Source organism: Falco rusticolus, chromosome 2 (assembly GCF_015220075.1).
Source record: "Falco rusticolus isolate bFalRus1 chromosome 2, bFalRus1.pri, whole genome shotgun sequence".
In the NCBI taxonomy this organism is placed as follows: domain Eukaryota; kingdom Metazoa; phylum Chordata; class Aves; order Falconiformes; family Falconidae; genus Falco; species Falco rusticolus.
In genome coordinates this window covers 53,648,415-53,666,735 of record NC_051188.1, presented here as the reverse complement: position 1 = coordinate 53,666,735, position 18,321 = coordinate 53,648,415, and the positions used below count along the sequence as shown (strand labels likewise).

Here is an 18,321-nt window from a genome sequence, read left to right as displayed (position 1 = left end):
TCCTGCTAGCATTCTATGACACAAGAAAGATCTTGTTTTGTTTGTAGTATTAACAACAGATTTTAAAAAAAAGTCAGACAAAAGTCTCTTTTCATACAATATAATTATTGCTATAACACACACCTTAGACACGTAACTTAGATCTTCTTTCAGGATTAGATTAAGATCAGTGAAAGGATTTGAGAATTTGCAGAAGTTTAACATTTTCATTATCTCCAATTGTTTGGAAAACTGATCTGATGAAAGTCCACAACTTAGAACACAGTGAAGACATACTGGTTTTGAAAATTCCATTCCAAAATTTTGTAGGCTAATATTACGTACCAAAATACATACAAGAATTTTACCAAACCCATAGTATAAACTCCTCACTTTCAAAATCAGGAAATGCCAGAATTTGTCTGTGTGATTTTAATTGTTTCTGCTGTGTTTCTGATTCCCACATTTTTACATGCATATATAGCTTTTAATATCATGGTCACGTACTTGATTGTCCTCCAGATCCCCCAATCATCAGTGCCCAGAATACACAATGAACAACTAATCAATATTCTTTTTCATCTCTTTTATTCAATATTAATCCAAACACCACTGGTCTTTTGGGAATCAAGAAAAATAGTTTAATGTAAAGTTTGGAGGAATGATTTAATTATAAAGCATTGTGACTTTTTCTCTTCTGTCTCTTTCCCCTTGTCCTTCAGCTCTTGCCTCAGACCTATTTACCTCCTTGTTTGTTCCACTGCAATGGACCCCTCAGCTGCTGTGTTATCCAACGCGTTACCGCACAAGTCTTCACACACCAAAATGAAACCACAGCTGAGAGAGATTCTCTCTAACAGAGAGCTCCCTCAACCAGCTTGACTTGCAGCTGCCAAAGCAGCATGCACACAGGGAAATGGGCAGAAACACACAGCTGAGGATGGTGCACTTGGGCAACCCAGGATGAGACTGGCTTAAGCTGCCATTGAACCACAGTGTGAGTGACACAGGAACTTGCTCTTCCATGCCTCAGGGCCATGCCATTAACCCAAGCATAAAGGGAACAGAAACATGCTCTGATGCTGGGGATAGCAGGCTCCACCCACACCAATCTTTGTAAATCTTGCTGAAATCTCACTTTCTCCTTCTGTCGTAACACTGACAGTGACTAGCATAATAGAACAGAGGTAACATGAAATGATTTAGGATAACTTGTAAAAGGTTTCCATAGGTTTTTGTTTGCTTCTTTGTTTTTTCTTAAATAAGGCTTAAATGTGTTGCAACATTCTTGTGCATTCATCCCTGCACAGTTGCCCTCAATGGGGATTTCCCTGACTATATATGCAAGCTCAAGGACCAGCTTGTGGCAACTCAGGCAGAGCACAAAGAGAAGTACAGGGTGAATCTACAAGGTCCTTTGTAGCAATAAGCACTGTTTAGGAGGTGAAAATGCTGAAGAACTACATATCACCTTTTTCAGATTATCTTAATGACGAATGCTGTTCTTGTTCTGTACCATGCAGCTCTCTTAAACCTGTTACATTGTATATGCACGTCTGCTAAAAAAAAATCTGTTCCAATTCTTACCAGCTAAAAAGCATAGGGTCCACTATACACTGAGCATAAACAGTAACAAAAATGTATATATATAGACTTCAGAAACACAGAACTGTTATTAAATATATGACTATGTGTATATAGATATGCAAACATATATATAAATGTGGATAGTTGCACAGCCCACACATCTCCATTAGATTCTGCAGAATTGTGTAAAATAATGCCCAGATATAGAGGTGATGAACGGTTGCTCACTTACTGGTCAGTCAGCGGAGCTATGTGAGGCAGAAATTAAAGGTGTGAACTTGAAACAGGAAGAACAAAGGGAAAGAGACATTCCAGCTGAAGACAGTATGGCACTACTCTGCTGACCAAAGTAGAAAAGGGAATAAGTTGTAAGTTATTGGGAAAAAAAAAAAAAAAAAAAAGTTTTGTGAAAGGAAGGCATGTTATATAGGCATTAGTGGTCTTTCCATACATCAGATTTAAATATAGATATCCATGCAACACACTAGAAGAAAATCCTTTACATATAGTTATTTGCACAAACATAACATGATTAGATAGAGCTCTACAAATACATGTATCGCTAAAGAGACTGTTGATTCTCATGACAACATTTGCATATATAAATAAAAAATACTTCCAAACATTTAATTTTTTTTTCTCTCTGCTTCTTTAAAACTCATAAAAGTACTTATTATGGTGAAATTCACTTTTAAAACTGCAGAGACTGCTGCGTGCCTAAGCAAGCCATTACTTGCTGGCTCATAATCATCTTTTCTGTGTCTGTCAGAATCACTGATGCATTAATTGCTTATCAGAATTTGAAACAGTTCATGAGTCACTCTAAAGATAAAATAAATAAATATTAATGAACCAATTCCAACAGAATTCATGTCCTCTGCCTCTTAAAGCTGAAAGACTGTATTTACTACACACCAGAATTAGTTCTTGATACCTAATGTATGGGCAAATATGAAACATGTTCAAGCCATATTCAGCAAATCAGAATTGACTAAGTAGATCACCATGTTTCAAGGGATGAATGCATCATAGTCTTCTATGACCAAATTATAGATCAAAGAGAGAAAGGACTGGTCAATTATAACATAGAGCTTAACTGAAAGACATGTCTAAATGCATAGGTTTGATGCAGATTAAGTGAAAAATGAAATATTTAGGTTTAGAGTTTGGAAGTGATTCTGTATGAGAAGATCTTAACACAACAGAAGTAAACATCTGATCTTCAGATGAAGACAGTGGCACATAATATCATTACATAAGAAATGTTAGTATTCCTTACATTGGATGAGGGAGGGGGAGAAGGAAGGCATATAGAGTTTTCAGGAATATCAAAATAAAGCATTTTTCTTTGGGTCAATCTGAAATTTTCATGAAGCCAAAACACTGGATGGAAGGCTCTTCACACATTTAAATTTTTACTAAAATTGAGTGAAATACACTATTTTGGAGAGTAAAAACTTTCATTTTGAAAACATGAGTGTGCCGAAAGACTTCTAAGTCTGGGCCAATGACAGTTCACTGTTGAAAATCCAAGTCTAAAGCTTTTCAAACTAAAAGACCCAGGATGAAATAGGAAACAGAAATCCTCCCCTTAAGCTTTTACTTTTGTATTCTAGGTTGATCCTGAAAATTGCAGGAAAAATGTTCCCCGCAAAATCTGAGGAAGAACAGGGAATATCCCTAAAAGGCAATTGTTGCTCTAAAAAATAGTAGGAATTAGACCGATATCAGTGAGCCACTTTTGAGTCAAACTGTTAGTGAAAAACCCTTTGAAAAAAAACCCACAGTTTTTCTCAAGGAAGTACAGCAGCTGGAGTTTCTAGCTAGTATAAAGGAAATAAAATAGTAAATTCACGGAAATGGGCAATTTCCCTGTTACTCACTGACTACAAGCAGGGTGAAGAACCCATTTTGATAGACTGTGGGGTCTTAGTACAAAATGAAGAATCCTCTACTTATTGTATTAGGTCAAGCTGTTTATTGTCAGAGGTCATATCAGCAGCTTAGCAAAAGATGCTGCTTCAACTTCAGCTAGTCACATAAAGAGACAGGCTGTGGCAGTCTTAGAAGTATTACTGTACCTCAACCGATGCCACACCCCAGTGACACCCAGACACCCTGTTTATGTCTGTGTATACTGTAAAACTAAAAGCATCTCCCCAGAACAAGACATCCAATACAGCATTAAATACAGAATATGTCACTGTCAGTGAAGTCTGCATGTAAGAATAAAGAGAAAAACACAATTACAAAATTTATTGTGGATTAGATGTAACATAGGAAGATTTAGTTTTTAAAAAATTTGCAGATATACTAGCTTTCTTTCTAATGTATAGCTAAATAACACATATTTTCCCTAACAGTATCTTAAAAATCTTTAATTCATGCATTCATAGCTAACATAGCTCTCACATAACTTGTTTTTTTCTCTTGAGTATATCTAAGGAAGGACTTAGTTCATGTTATAAACAAACTGTGCTACTTCCCCTGACACCTACAAAATAATGCAAATAATATATGCAAAGTCTTAGGTTCACTAAGACAGGCCACTGGTATCTGTAAGAAGTATGGTTTAAATTTATCATTATGTGCGTATAAGATCACAATGAAGGGATTAAACAATTTTCTTATATTCATGAAAAACATTTTTTGTGCTCCTAAAAATTATCCTGTCGTATAACAAGTTTCCAATGTGCAAAGAAATATTATTGCTGAAATTTAACACTGTCATTTACACAAATGTCAGGGTATTATTCTGTTTTTATAGAATATTTGTGGAATTATTTTTCACCAGATAAAACACTTTCCTCTCATTAATATTCTAAGTTTCCAAACTTAATGACACATTTCATTGTTCACTCTTGCTCAGCAGAACTTAACAGATGCATTTGTGAAGTTAAAACTTAAAGCTATTCAGTGCATCTACTGAAAATGTTAACTACTAAATAAAAAGGGTGAAGGAACAGAAGTTTCCATTGGACTGTGCAACAATAATTTTCACTGAGCACAATTTTGAAAAAAGCTGTGATTTCATGGGAAATGGGAAAAGATAAACTCCACACCAGAATTCTTCTCATTTTCAAAAGCCTTTACTGTAAATGCTGCCAAAATATTCAATCTCCATGTGACGCTAAACTTGTGAATAGAATATGGGAAATTACCAGGTCATGTGCATGATTAAAATAAAAACTGGCAGTGCTGGAAAAATGTGTTGTCAAACAAAGCTGAACTTGGACACAGATGTGTTCATCACCATAAAAATGACCAAACGAGTAGTACTTAACAATGTTACTTTCCTTAGTGTCACATCTGCAGTAAGCGTAGATAAAAAAAGCTTCTTACCTGCTCAGATAATTCTGGCCCATTGATGTGAGCCTGTACGACAGCATCATTAACAAGCAAATGAAAGTTCAGAAGCACGTGCTCAATGTCGTATGTTCCACTCATGGCACTTGAGAGCTCCTCCAGGGACTGAATATATACCCGCCAGTGAAGATCAACTTCTGCTACGTTAGCCAAGCAGCCTCGGATGATGTTGAGGCAGTAGCCCATACAGGGCCTACTTAATGTGAGCCCCTGGCAATGGGGGCAGTACTGCATTCTCAGTAAAGCCCTGCTGCAGTCTTTAGAGAAATGCAGATGATCTGTTGTATTGATCACTTCAATCCCCAAATTCAGAGCCTGCAAGAAAGTCCGGCTGGGTAACAGTGACCTTCCCATTTGACCTATGGCCTTTCTGGGAATGTTACCAAAGGGCCTGATGTCTCTCCTCTTCATTCGGAGGCACTCCGCATATTCCAGTGAAATGTCAGTCAGACCAGGGTTAATCACGTGGTTGTAAACTACTGGGAACAGGGTGTCAAAAAATCTGTTGACAAATTCCTCTGTGTTAACGTCTGTGCCAAATATGAAGAGTCCAACATCTGTGAAAAACTCCTGAACACGTGTAGTAGCCTCAGCAGCCATGTTTCTATATGCATTGCAGAAAAGTGTGCTTGTGTAATTCTCAGCCAATCTGATAAGCATTTCAAAGGTTTCTGTAATAAAAAAAAGAACTTCATTATTTTTAAGACTTAAAAAATAAGAAATTAGAGCAAGAGCTTAAAACAGTTACATCAGGACATCTTGACATTTATTCCGAATGCATTTATGTATTTAGGATTTATGGAGACAAACTTCTCACAAAGCGTGACAACTACCTTTCGTATATAGGCAAACACTTTACAAGTTATGTTACAACACAATTAATAATCTATATGTTTTCCTGGCAGGATATATTAAACAGAGTCCAAAAAAATATAAAAGGAAATAAACTGTAAGCAGAGTTATTAAGTTAGAAAATACAGCAAAGCCCTACTATATCTGTCTACATATATACATACATTAGCTCTCTCATCTCACAACTCATTCTGCAAGTTGCAACAGAAAGTTAAATGCTGTCAGCCACTCCAAGTCATTCCTCTTACATCAATGGGCAAAAGTAACATTAAACTATTTAAACAACTCTTCTATTCCAGTAAAACTTAACTTTTAAAAGATTAGTTTTGTCTTCTTGTCTTGCAAAGGAAGGAGATGTACCAAACACACATGAGAAGGTGCCTTTGAACAGCACTGTTCAACCTGGCAATTGCTATGGTCAAGCAAAGTGTGTGAATGTGCAGAACTGCTCTCCTCAGGCACTGAGATGGATACACCCTAACTAAGCCTCAAGATCTGCATAACTGGTAACGCCTGAATGGACAAACGTATTTAATTTCATGTGTTAGGTGGCAATCATTAAGTACATTGAGTAGTTTTTAACAGAACAGTTAAAGTATACTGGACAAGTATTCTCTCCTGACTTATCTATGACTTGCAGGCAAGGAAAAATGCTGGTTTTCAGAACAGAAAAAGAGTGTTCACATTGAGGAATTTCCTATATCCACCTGAGAAGCCTGCACTTCAGGGAAGGCAAAGGAGCAATGTATAGATCAAAAGTACTTACCTTAGAGATGAGCATAAAAATACATAGAAACACATAAGTATTAACTCCTTTTAAGCACTGAACGGCTATGACTCACTAACTTTTATTCATCCAAGCTTTACAAGTTTTCATGTATTTATGTTTTCACATTTATTTTTAATAGTGGGACTCTATAGAAATAAAGTGAGGAAAAGCATGAAGTACAGTTCATACTGTCCAAACAGTGATGTTAAAAATAGGCAGAATCAAATAGTGTCAAACTATGTCAGGCAATTACTGAAGCAATCTGAAGTCTGATGCTAAGTCACTGACTGAAAGGAATAGTAGAAATTGCATAATACTTTTAATACAATAACCAAGACTGGCTATCACACCTTTAATATATCTATGCATAAGAATAAATTACTATTATTATGATAAAAAGCTTGTTCAGGTCAGTGAAATGATTCTCACTGACCTCAGTGGGTTTGAAATGCACACTTTGTGAAAAGATCACAGACATATTGAACTAATCTGCTTATACTTTCTATGCATTCTTTGTTTTATCCAACAAAAATGAGACACATTCTTATAAATCAGTCATTACCTCTATTCCTCTGCTATTGTCTATTAACTCCTAGTTTCATATTTCACACAATCGTTAAGACTGATTTTACTATCTCTCTCTTTTCCATTCCTCTAACATTCACATTAAATAAGAAAAAAAGTGTTGGCTGCCCACAGTAAAGAGTAGGGAAGTGCGTCCCATTTGTCTACAGGACGTACACATGTGCATCTCTCCTGAAGCAAATTTCACTATCATTGTTCCTACATGCCAAATATCACAGTGATTCAACAAAGGTTTTGACTTGTTTCAAAAGTCAGACTCCTAAAGTCAGGACCCTGCATGGAGCTAGGCTCCACCAGTGGAGTTCTGTTCGAGACAGCAAAGCTCTTCAGTTTATCCTGTGAGCTGACATGCAGAAGTGCCAGCTGAATAACTCTGTATACAGACTACAACTGCCTGCATGACCACCGGCTCTGGGACTTTTCTCAACCTCAGCACCCCACATCAGATCACACCAGAGACACCTGCACTGCACCCCATGTTTGTAGGTATGCACATGTGTATGGGAGACCCATGTCCTTCTGGAGCTGCAGATGAGATACAACATACCAGATAGGGCTTATTAGATGGGTCGAGATACCCACTTTAAGGCGAACTGAACTAAGGATGAGATCTCCACCAGCTATAAAGGCAGTTTGGACACCTAGTTCACATGAAGGCACATATACCTGGCCAGCCAAATTATAGCCCTTAATATCCTACTGTACTTTATGTCTTATTTTTATTGGAGGGAACAAGGAATGCAAAGAAAGTACAGGCCTACTACGGAGGCTTTATTTAGTTGCCTAAGAGTGTTTAATACCATTTTCAATGGTAGATGCCATTTATCTACCTGTCTGGACGGGCAGGGGTATCCTGCAGGTCCTGTGCCACATCTACAGGACTTGTGTGGATGTTCTGCATTTTGAATGGCACTAGATGGCTGTGCCTGGAGAACTGAACTAAATTCCAGATACCTAGTTACCACTGATTCAAGAGTCCTTCATGTAAAAGCTTGGAGCAGCCAGAATAACAAAGACAAAAATTGAAGTCAAATTGATTCTTCGTTTAGATGGTTTAAAATAATAAAGTGTGAAGAGTATTGAAGCCTCCTAGGAAAATGGCTATTTTTGTAATTGTAGATTCAGTCATTTACACAGATATTGCCAATGCTTCAGATGAAATTTATTGAAGTAGGTAATGTTAGTAAAATAATCATGTTAAAATAATCTCTTTAGAATGACATGAATAAGGTTTTTATGACCCTTCTCTATTTTTTATTATTACTTTTTCCTAGATAAAAACCATAAAGTATGCAATCCAAAATGTCTGTTACAATCCATGGCTGCAGTATCATATTACCAAGAGCACAAATACTGGATGAAGTAATAAATCACACTGCACATAGATAATCAATAGATTTTATAATGTGATCTAAACAATAACAAACTTTCAAGATTGAACTACATTGCTACTACCCCAGCAACACACACATGAATGAGTACAATAATCGACCGCATGATTTATCGGCTATTTGTGCTTTTCTAAACAGCATATGATAATAATGGCCACTTGTGTTTACAATTCTGCATCATGATGTTTAATTATCAATTTAGGATTTCTTACAAAATTTGTTGATCGGGTTTATACTGCTGGCATTTTCCTACTCTACAACCACGAAAGCTATTGCAGAGATTTGGTTTGCTCATTGACAGCTTGAAGAATGACAGCAAAGCAGACCTGTTTACTTTCAATACTGAACAGCTCCTGTGAACACCTTACAATGGCAATCTATGTCATTTACAACATGTTTGGAGACTCCAGTGACAAATCAAGATATGCTGGTTCAATACTGCAAGCTTATCATAGATTTAACAATGTGCTTCTCTATCTTTTACATCTATGGGCCCAGACTAACACCATCAGTCTTAATTATTCAGTCACATGAAAGAACTGGTGAGTTTTTAATCAGTATAAATCCAATAAATATAAACTACATTTTAAATGTAACCAAGATGAGCCACACCAGCTCTTTATATGTTCTTACAATATATTTTAATCTGCAGTATCAGTGCCTCTTATATCCATCCTTTCTGAGATCTTCAGTAGTAAACACTATAAAATATCCTACAGATGCCTTCTGCAGCACTACCTTGGATAATGGTTTAAAAGATATTCAATCTTTCATTTACTTTTTTTAACCTTTCTGTTTCTGAGAGCCATGGGTAGTTCTAAATCATAAAGACCACAATGTAGTAATCAGTCCAGTGGATTACTTGCTTTAAAAGACAACACAAAAGTATACACATATCTTGTTTACTAGAACAATTGACAGAACAAAAAAGAAATCTTGTTTTCTTTTCCTGGAAATCAATCAGATTTACTGGAAATATTGCAAAGAATGAAATAGAATTTGGATTGAATTTTAAACCAAACCTGCAATTCTCATCCTTAACAGTTTTGGCAAAATGTCTTTCTACTACAGGTACTTTAGAAAATTAATTTAAAACAAATTTTCTACAGAATCATGTTGTTACAAAAGCAACTGCATTTGCTTAAGTTTACCCTTTCTTCACACAGATAAATGTTCTATACAAGCTGCTAAATGAGGAAATTTACATTCTGAGTATTACCTTTTGAAATATCCATAGTACTTAACACAAAGATAATCTAATAAACTAAAAATCCAGTAGTAGGAGTGGGTCAACAAGTTGTGAAGTCTTATAATTCAGTAATAATTCACCAGCCTATGTTACATATTATAATTAATTCACACTTAATCAAGGTAACATTTAAAACTCAATAAATTAAAACCAGACAGGTTTAAATACTTCCTTGAACTATGGACATAGTATTTAGCATGAATGCCTTTCAAAGTCCAGAGGGAATCCAAAACTGATGAGCCTGAATTACCTTAATTATCTGCCCATAATACACAGGAATCCAGATAACTAAATCCAAGCAAAGGCTGAAAAACCTAATAATATTATGAATTTATCATGAGTTGAAAAATCCCGTGGGAAAGTATTAGCCTGTTGCCAGTTGCCATTAATGTTCAGTGATCTCATACATTGTCCTGTTTGTGGGAAGTGCAAATAATCAAGAAGCATAAAACTCTGTCTCCTAACATTTTCTAGTCCAATCAAATGTATCTTGCATACACTGTCCTGCTGCAGTAAAGGGGAATGTCTCAGGTACAAAAGGCATTCAAAAACTAAACAAAAGCCATTAAAAATATGGAAAATAATAATTATGGAAAATAAATTAATCTACCCAGTATTACATACATAACATCTTTGTTTAAAATACATCAAACAGGGAAATACATATAGGTGGAAAATTCAATGTAGTTATTCCTAACTATGAAGTAGCACACAGTGCCAGATAATACTGCAAAATCACCATATCATTTATCATATCAGAAAAATGAGCTTGAATAATAAAGTCTTCAAGACACATAAATGAATTATAAAGAATGAACTCATTAGGGCATTGTCTGTGAAGGTTATATGGGAGAGAGATCAAAAGGATAATTGCCAGCAGAAGATATCTGAGACTCACTACAACTGCTCCTCATTATTACGTATTTCAAATTAATCAATTTCATAGATTACAGACTCACTAATGAAGTCAGGAAGAAAACAGGTAGAACAGATTAAAACTGTAGCCCTACCAACATTGTGTTGCCAAGTGTTAGTAATTCACCTCAGGCTTTATAGCCAAAACTACTCATAACAGACTTTAGAATTTGTCAGGTCTTGTTTGGACTTGCATTTTTTTTTTGGCTCTCTAAAAAAAAAAGACACTTGACTTAGAACCAGTTGACCATTGCCTAAGTTGTCCTGTGTTCAATAGCAAATTACTCAGGTACTCAGATGTCAGGACCTTCTTGCATATCCTGTGATTGGAAGCTTTCTTTAGTTATATTGTGGTTTTTTTTTTTTAGTTGTGGAGGTTTTTTGGTGTTTTGTTTGTTTGTTTTTAGCTTTGTGAAACTGCATAACTCTCTTCAAACTACTACATCGAGGACTACAAAAAAATGAAGTAATCATGGTGTAACTAAGCCCAGGGGCCCAGAAGGTAGGTAATAGTGTACCCCATTAGCAGGAGTGAAACAAACCAAATTAAACCTGAGTGGGTCCAAGACCATCATGGAAGAAACCTCCATCAATGGCATCATACTCCTCTCAGTGGACAGCTCAACACTGATGATCCATCTGACCAATGCACAGGAGGCATGAGCAGTTAAACAAAGACACCAGGAAGGTGGTGTATGACAATTTTAGTTGGAATATTAATAGGAATCAGCAATTATAGATAATTTGGGCTACAAGCATTAGTGTCACTACAACTACACTAAAAAGACCTGTTGCACTTTGAAAGGGTGTTAAACCATTAATCAGAGAAAAAGCAAATTCTCTTGGATCAATGTGTAAGGTGTGTTCTCCTTTTTGCCCATAATTAAATTGTGAGGATTCATATGAAACTCATTCCTGATTTAATCAATGTAAAAAGTCATCTAACTTTCAGTTGGAAATTCAATATGCTGAAGAATCTAGAAAAACATGTCCCAAAGCAAGATGAGATGAATTTCACTCACAATTGTGGCACATCTTTCTGCTAGTCTGAAATTATAATTGCACTTCTTATTCTTATTTTATAATCTACTTAATATCATCACTCAGTGTTAATATTTTCTTAGTAATCCTGATACTATTTTGCCATGTAGAACTTAAAATGCTTTCTAAATCAACAAATTCAGGTTTTATTTTTTTTTCTTCTCCATCTTCCTATTTATACATTCAAGAACAGGCCCAGCACTATAACAGCACTCATGTTCAGCTGATCTGACACTATGATCTCCAAGTCTTGCATTTGTTTTTTATAAAATGCTGGAATAAAGTTATCTTTTTTCGAGTTCTCTGCAGCTTCATTGATTTTTAGATCTTAATGAAAAGCAGAGAATCACAGAGGAATTACACATGAAGTGAAAGAATAACCTCAACCTCAGGAAGACTTCCATATAGCTATGATGAAGATTGACATCAGACGAATCTTTTGTCTTTGTATCTGAAAGTTTAGAACCTAAATTTTTTTCCCAGTTATCCCAGTTTTATGCTGCCAATACTGACTAAACTTCAGTGAGCCAATTTTTTGATTTATACCAGTTGAAGTGAAATGATAATCAGGTTCTAACAGATGCCACACTACAGATCAAAATGTCTTGCACATCAAACAAGTAAATGTATTTATTTTGTATCACTGAATATTTAATCTGCCAGCTTTCTTCTAAGTGTTGGTTGAGGTTTGGTGAATTCCTGCACCTGACAGTCTGAGGAATTCCACAGTAAAAATCCTCACACCAAGTCACAGAAATTTGAAGAGTTTGTTTAGTTAACATATGACTACATGCCATGGGTTTCAAAGAGCCTCCAAAGAGTTTGGTAAGGGATTAGATTCATTATCTCTCATAAATCTCTCATCTTGCTTTGCTTTGCTTTGCTTTCCTTCACTTCATTATTATTGAGAAAAAAGAGAGGAGAAAAAATTACCTTTAAGACTGCATTTCTTTAAACAAGCATCCATGTCTTCCATAGAAGATTCAGGAACAATTAAGTTTATGACTGGATCTGTATTGTGTTGAGGTAGCTCTATGTTTCTCTCTAACAACCAGTTATCAAGAAGAAAAAGTGTCTCTCTGCACAGCTCTGGTATATTAGTGATTAGTGATCTAATGGGTATTAGTGATTGGTGATATGTGCAAAATTCTGCTTAATGTAGGTGATGCAAAAGCATTTTTGCTTGTGCCATATATTTCAGTACTTAGCTTGCATAATGCTGTAAAAAGGAATGAATTTGAAGTATGCGCTTCCAAGTTTCAGAGAGGTTAATAACTACCATTTCTAACTTGACAAGATAGAAACTCTCAGGAGGTGGATACTCAGGCGGACAAACACACTCTTTCCCAATTACAAAAGGAAAACAGTACCTGTCAAAAACAACATAAAAATCCAGATCTCTAAACTGGTTAGGTAGAGATAATACACTTTTATTATATAAGCCTATTGAATTTAGATGAAATTCAAAAGATATTTCAACACTAAAGAAGTCTCAGGATAGAGATTTTTTTTTTTCTAGATGAACCTTTTTTTAAAAGACAGTTGTACAGAATATTCTGTGTACCTGCTTTTGATTATAACAGCTTAGTATCAAATATTGATATAGATTAGAATAGTCCACTCTAACGCACTCTTGCTCACCCAATACTACTCCTGATTTTAATACAACTCATTTCTGCACCAACTCATAACCCATTCTTTACAAACCATGAACTAAACAATGCATGTTAAATGATCCACTGTCACTAGCAGCTTTGGCACCTAGACAATCATACAATCATTTAGGTTGGAAATAAACCTCAATATCATTGAGACCAACTGTTAACATAACACTGCCAAGTTCACTACTAAAACATGCCCCTGAGCACCACATCTACCTATCTCTCCAGGGATGGTGGCCCCATCAGTTCGCTGGGCAGCCTGCTCCAGAGCTTGACATTTCCTCTTGTCCTAGTACTTCTTAATGGGAAGGGAGACTGACCCCCACCTGCCTACAACCTCCTTTCAGGCAGCTACAGAGAGCGATAAGGTCCCCTCAGCCTCCTTTTCCCCAGGATAAACCCCAGTTCCCTCAGCCGCTCCTCATAAGACCTGTGTTCCAGACCCTTCACCAGCTCTGTTGCCCTTCTCTGGACACGCTCCAGCACCTCAGTGTCTTTCTTGTACTGAAGTGCCCAACACTGAGCACAGGATTTGAGGTGCAGCCCCACCAGTGCTGAGTACAGGGCATTTCCTTAGTCCTGCTGGCCACACTGTTTCTGACACAAGCCAGGATGCTGCTGGCCTTCTTGGCCACCTGGGCACACTGCTGGCTCACACTAAGCCAGCTGTTGACCAGCACCCCCAGGTCCTTTCCCACCAGGCAGCTTTCCAGCCACTCTTCCCCAAGCCTGTAGCACTGCGTGGGGTTGGTGTGACCCAAGTGCAGGACTCGGCACTGCTCCTTCTTAAACTTCATACACTTGGCCTAAGCCCATTGATTCAGCCTGTCCAGATCCCTCTGTAGAGCCCTCCTACCCTCAAGCAGATCAACACTCCCACCCAACTTGGTGTCATCTGCAGAGTTACTGAGGGTGCACTCGATGCCCTCATCCAGATCACTGATGAAGACATTAAATGGAACTGGCCCACCAACTAGATGTAACTCCATTCACCACCACTCTTTGGGCTCATCCATCCATCCAGTTTTTTATCCAGCAAAGAATACGACCATTCAAGCCACGAGCAGCCAGTTTCTCCAGGAGGATGCTGTGGGAAATAGTATCAAAGGCTTTACTAAGGTCCAGGTAAACAAATCCACAGCCTTTCCTGCATCCACTAAGCGGGTCAACTTGTCACAGAAGATCAAGTTAGTCAAGCAGGACATGCCTTTGCTAAACACATGTTGGCTGGGCCTTATCACCTGGTTCTCTCGTACATGCTGTGTGCTGGCATTCGAGATGATCTTTTCCATAACTTTCCTTGGCACCAAGGTCAGACGGACAGGTCTGTAGTTCCCTAGATCCTCCCTGCAGCCCTTCTGGTGGACTGGCAGTACATTTGCTAATGTCCAGTCAACTGGGACTTGCCAGTTAGCCACAACTTCTGGCTAATAAATGAATGAAAGTGATGAGCATTTCCACCAGCTCCCTCAGTACCACTGGGTGGATCCCATCTGGCTCCATAGACTTCTGTGTGTCTAAGTGGTGTAGCAGGTCGCTGACCATTTCCCTTTGGATTATGGGGCTTCATTCTGCTCCCTGTCCCTGCCCTCCAGCTCAGGGGGCTGGGTACCCAGAGAACAACTGGTCTTACTATTAAAGATTGAGGCAAGGAAGGTGTTAAGTACCTCAGCCTTCTCCTCATCCTTTGTCACTGTGTTTGTCCCCTCACACAGTAAAGGTTGGAGATTCTCCTTAGTCCTCCTTTTGTTACTAATATATTTATAGAAACATTTTTTATTTTTTACATTGTTACTAATATATTTATAGAAACATTTTTTATTTTTTAGAGCAGTAGCCAGATTAAGGTCTGGTTGGGCTTTGGCCCTTCTCGTTTTCTCCCTGCATGACCTCTCAACACCCTTGCAGTCCTCCTGAGTGGCCTGTCCCTTCTTCCAAAGGTCATCAGCTCTCCTTCGTTTCCTGAGTTCCAGCCATAGCTCTCTGTTCAGCCAGACCAGTGTTCTTTCTCACCGGCTTGTCTTTCAGCACATGGCAACTGCCTGCTCTTACGCCTGTAAGAGTTCTTCCTTGAAGAATGCCCAGCCTTCCTGGACTCCTTTGCCCTTCAAAACTGCCTCTCAAGGGACTCTGTCAACCAGTCTCCTAAACAGGCTAAAGTCTGCCCTCCAGAAGTCTAAGGGAGCACTTCTGCTGACCCCCCTTCCCTACCTCTCTCAGAATTGAAAATGTCACTTTTTGACCGCTATGCCCAAGACGGCCTCCAACCACCACATCACCCACAAGTCCTTCTCTGTTCACAAACAACACGTCCGGCGGGGTGCCTTCCCTCACTGGCTCACTCACCAGCTGTGTCAGGAATTTATCTCCTACACACGCCAGGAACCCCCTAGACTGTTTCCTCTCCACTGTACTGTGTTTCCAGCAGACAGATGGTAAGTTCAAGTCCTCCATGAGAACAAGGCTAGTGATCATGAGACTTCTCCCAGCTGTTTACAGAATACTTTGTCTGCCTTTTCATCCTCATTGGGTGGTCTATAACAGACTGCCACCATGATATCTGCCTTGTTGATCTTCCCTCTGATTCTTACCCATAAACACGCAACGCTATCATCACCACCACTAAGCTCTAAACAGTCAAAACACTCCCTAGCATACAGGGCTACCCCACCACCTCTCCTTCCTTGCCTATCCCTTCTAAAGAGTATATAGCCATCCATTGCAGCACTCCAGCTGTATGAGTCATCCCACCATGTTTCTGTGATGACAACTATGTCATACTTTTCCAGCTGCACAATGGCTTCCAGCTTCTCCTATTTGTTGCCCATGCTGTGTGCATTGGTGTAGATGCACTTCATTTGGGCTATTGATCCCACCACCTTTTTTGTAGGGGAAGCCCTAATTCCTACGTGAACATTCTCAGGTGCTTCCATGGTTTCTAACAGATTAATAATCCTTGTGTCTTTGCTGCGGCATGGTGCTCTGCTGTGGTTTAACCCTGGCCAGCAACCAAGCATCATGCAGCCACTTGCTCACTCCTCCCCTGGTGGGATGGGGAAGAGAGTTGAAAGAGTAAAAGTCAGAAAACTTGTGGGTTGAGATAAAGACAGTTTAAAAGGTAAAGCAAAAGCCATGCACACAAGCAAAGCAAAACAAGGAATTCATCCGCTACTTCCCACTGGCAGGCAGGTCTTCAGCCATCCCCAAGAAAGCAGGGCTCCATCACGCATAGTGGTTACTTGGGAAGAAAAAGACCATAACATTAAACATCCCCCCCTTTCCTTCTCTTTCCCCCAGCTTATATATACTCAGCATGACATCAGATGATATGCAATATTCCTTTGGCTGGTTCGGGCCAGCTGTCCTGGCTGCATCCCCTCCCTATTTCTTGTGCCGCTCCAGCCCTCTTACTGGCAGGACCTGAGAAGCTGAAAAGTCTTTTGATTTATTATAAACATCACCTGGGAACAAGTGAAAACACCAGTGTGCTATCAACATTATTCTCACACTAAATCCAAACCACAGCACTGCACCAGCTACTAAGAAGAAAACTAACTCTATCCCAGCTGAAACCAGAATACTCTCCATCTCCTACTTCCACTGAGATGACAGACTGAAGGACCTTGCTAGCACATTGTCCCTCAAATATTGATGTGCTGCCCCCAGGCTTATCTCTAGTGAACCTGGTTTTGTCCCTTTCCTCTTTCAATTCTAATTTAAAGCTCTTCCAATGAGCCCTGCTAACTCCTGTGCATAGATCTTTTTCCTCTTTTGAGACGTGTACCCCACCCACATGCTGCCAGCAGGCCTGGTGCCACGTACACCAAGCCATGATCAAAATACCCAAAATTCTGCTGCTGACGCCAGGCTCAGAATTGATCTGCTGGCTCTCCCTGGTTCTTCCCTCATCATTCTCTGCAACTTGAAGGATGGAGGAGAACACCACCTGTCCTCCTGATCCCTTAACCTGTTGTCCCAAGGCCTTGAAGTCTCTCTTGATTGTCCTCAAACTTCAGGATCGCTGCCTACCTGAAAAATCACTAATAGATAATAATCTGAGGACCGTACCAGGGCAGGAAGCTTTCTCTTCACATCTTTAACCCTGGCCCCAGGGAGGCAGCAGAATTCCCTGAGAAGTGGGTCTGATCTGCACATTGGGCCTTCTGCTCCCTTCAGAAGGGAGTCTCCTATGAGAGATTTGCCTTTAGCTCCACTTCCAATTCATAGACACTTCTGAATGTAGATACAGCTGAAGGGCAAAAACAGATTAATCCCCTTCGTTTCTATTCTGCTTGCTCCCCACGAACACTTTTACAGGTTTTTGTGCAGTTATTCAAACCTGCAACAGAAGTTCTTGAGGTGAAAGCTGTGGATACACTCCATGATGTTCAAACTGTTCTAACAGACTGGCTTTTACCATGAAAAAGTTAAAAACACAACTACATACTGCACATTACATATTGTAAGGTTCCCATGTAGTCAGTTAAGACTGCTGAGTATACCCCACTGAGCATATCTGTAGGGAAAAAGAAGAAAACAAGAAAAACAAAACAAAAACAAAACACCTGGCAGAGCGATGTTTCTCCCTATACTTTCTGGGGGAGCCACCACACTTGTAGCTTGTATCAGCTAGAACAGCTTTGGCCAAGGAGAAATCCCATCTGATTTTTCAGTCCAGCTCTCTGGCCTCATGGGACCAATGAACAAGAAGTCAAAACCTGGATTTCTTTATATAGTCTGGATTTCTTTCTATAGTTGACGTATGTTGGCCGGACGCAATCTACTTTATGAAAAATTTTGAAGACTTCTTCTTTAATAGCAATCCAATGTTTTCCATGATTGTCTCATTCATTATTTTCTGACGTTGTTTGGCAAGATACTTTTTAATGACTATTGATGTTTAGTTAGAGCTCATTGAGTGGACCA

General features: G+C 38.7%; 1 protein-coding gene across 1 annotated transcript in view; it reads right to left on the bottom strand.

Moving 5' to 3' along the window:
* Window positions 1-18,321, bottom strand: part of GPC5 (glypican 5) — a 710,635-nt gene that overhangs the window by 594,782 nt on the left and 97,532 nt on the right. Inside the window, exon 4 of the mRNA XM_037377909.1 lies at window positions 4,909-5,603. Within this exon, the coding sequence (XP_037233806.1) occupies window positions 4,909-5,603 (695 nt within the window). The remainder of the gene's footprint in view (window positions 1-4,908; window positions 5,604-18,321) is intronic.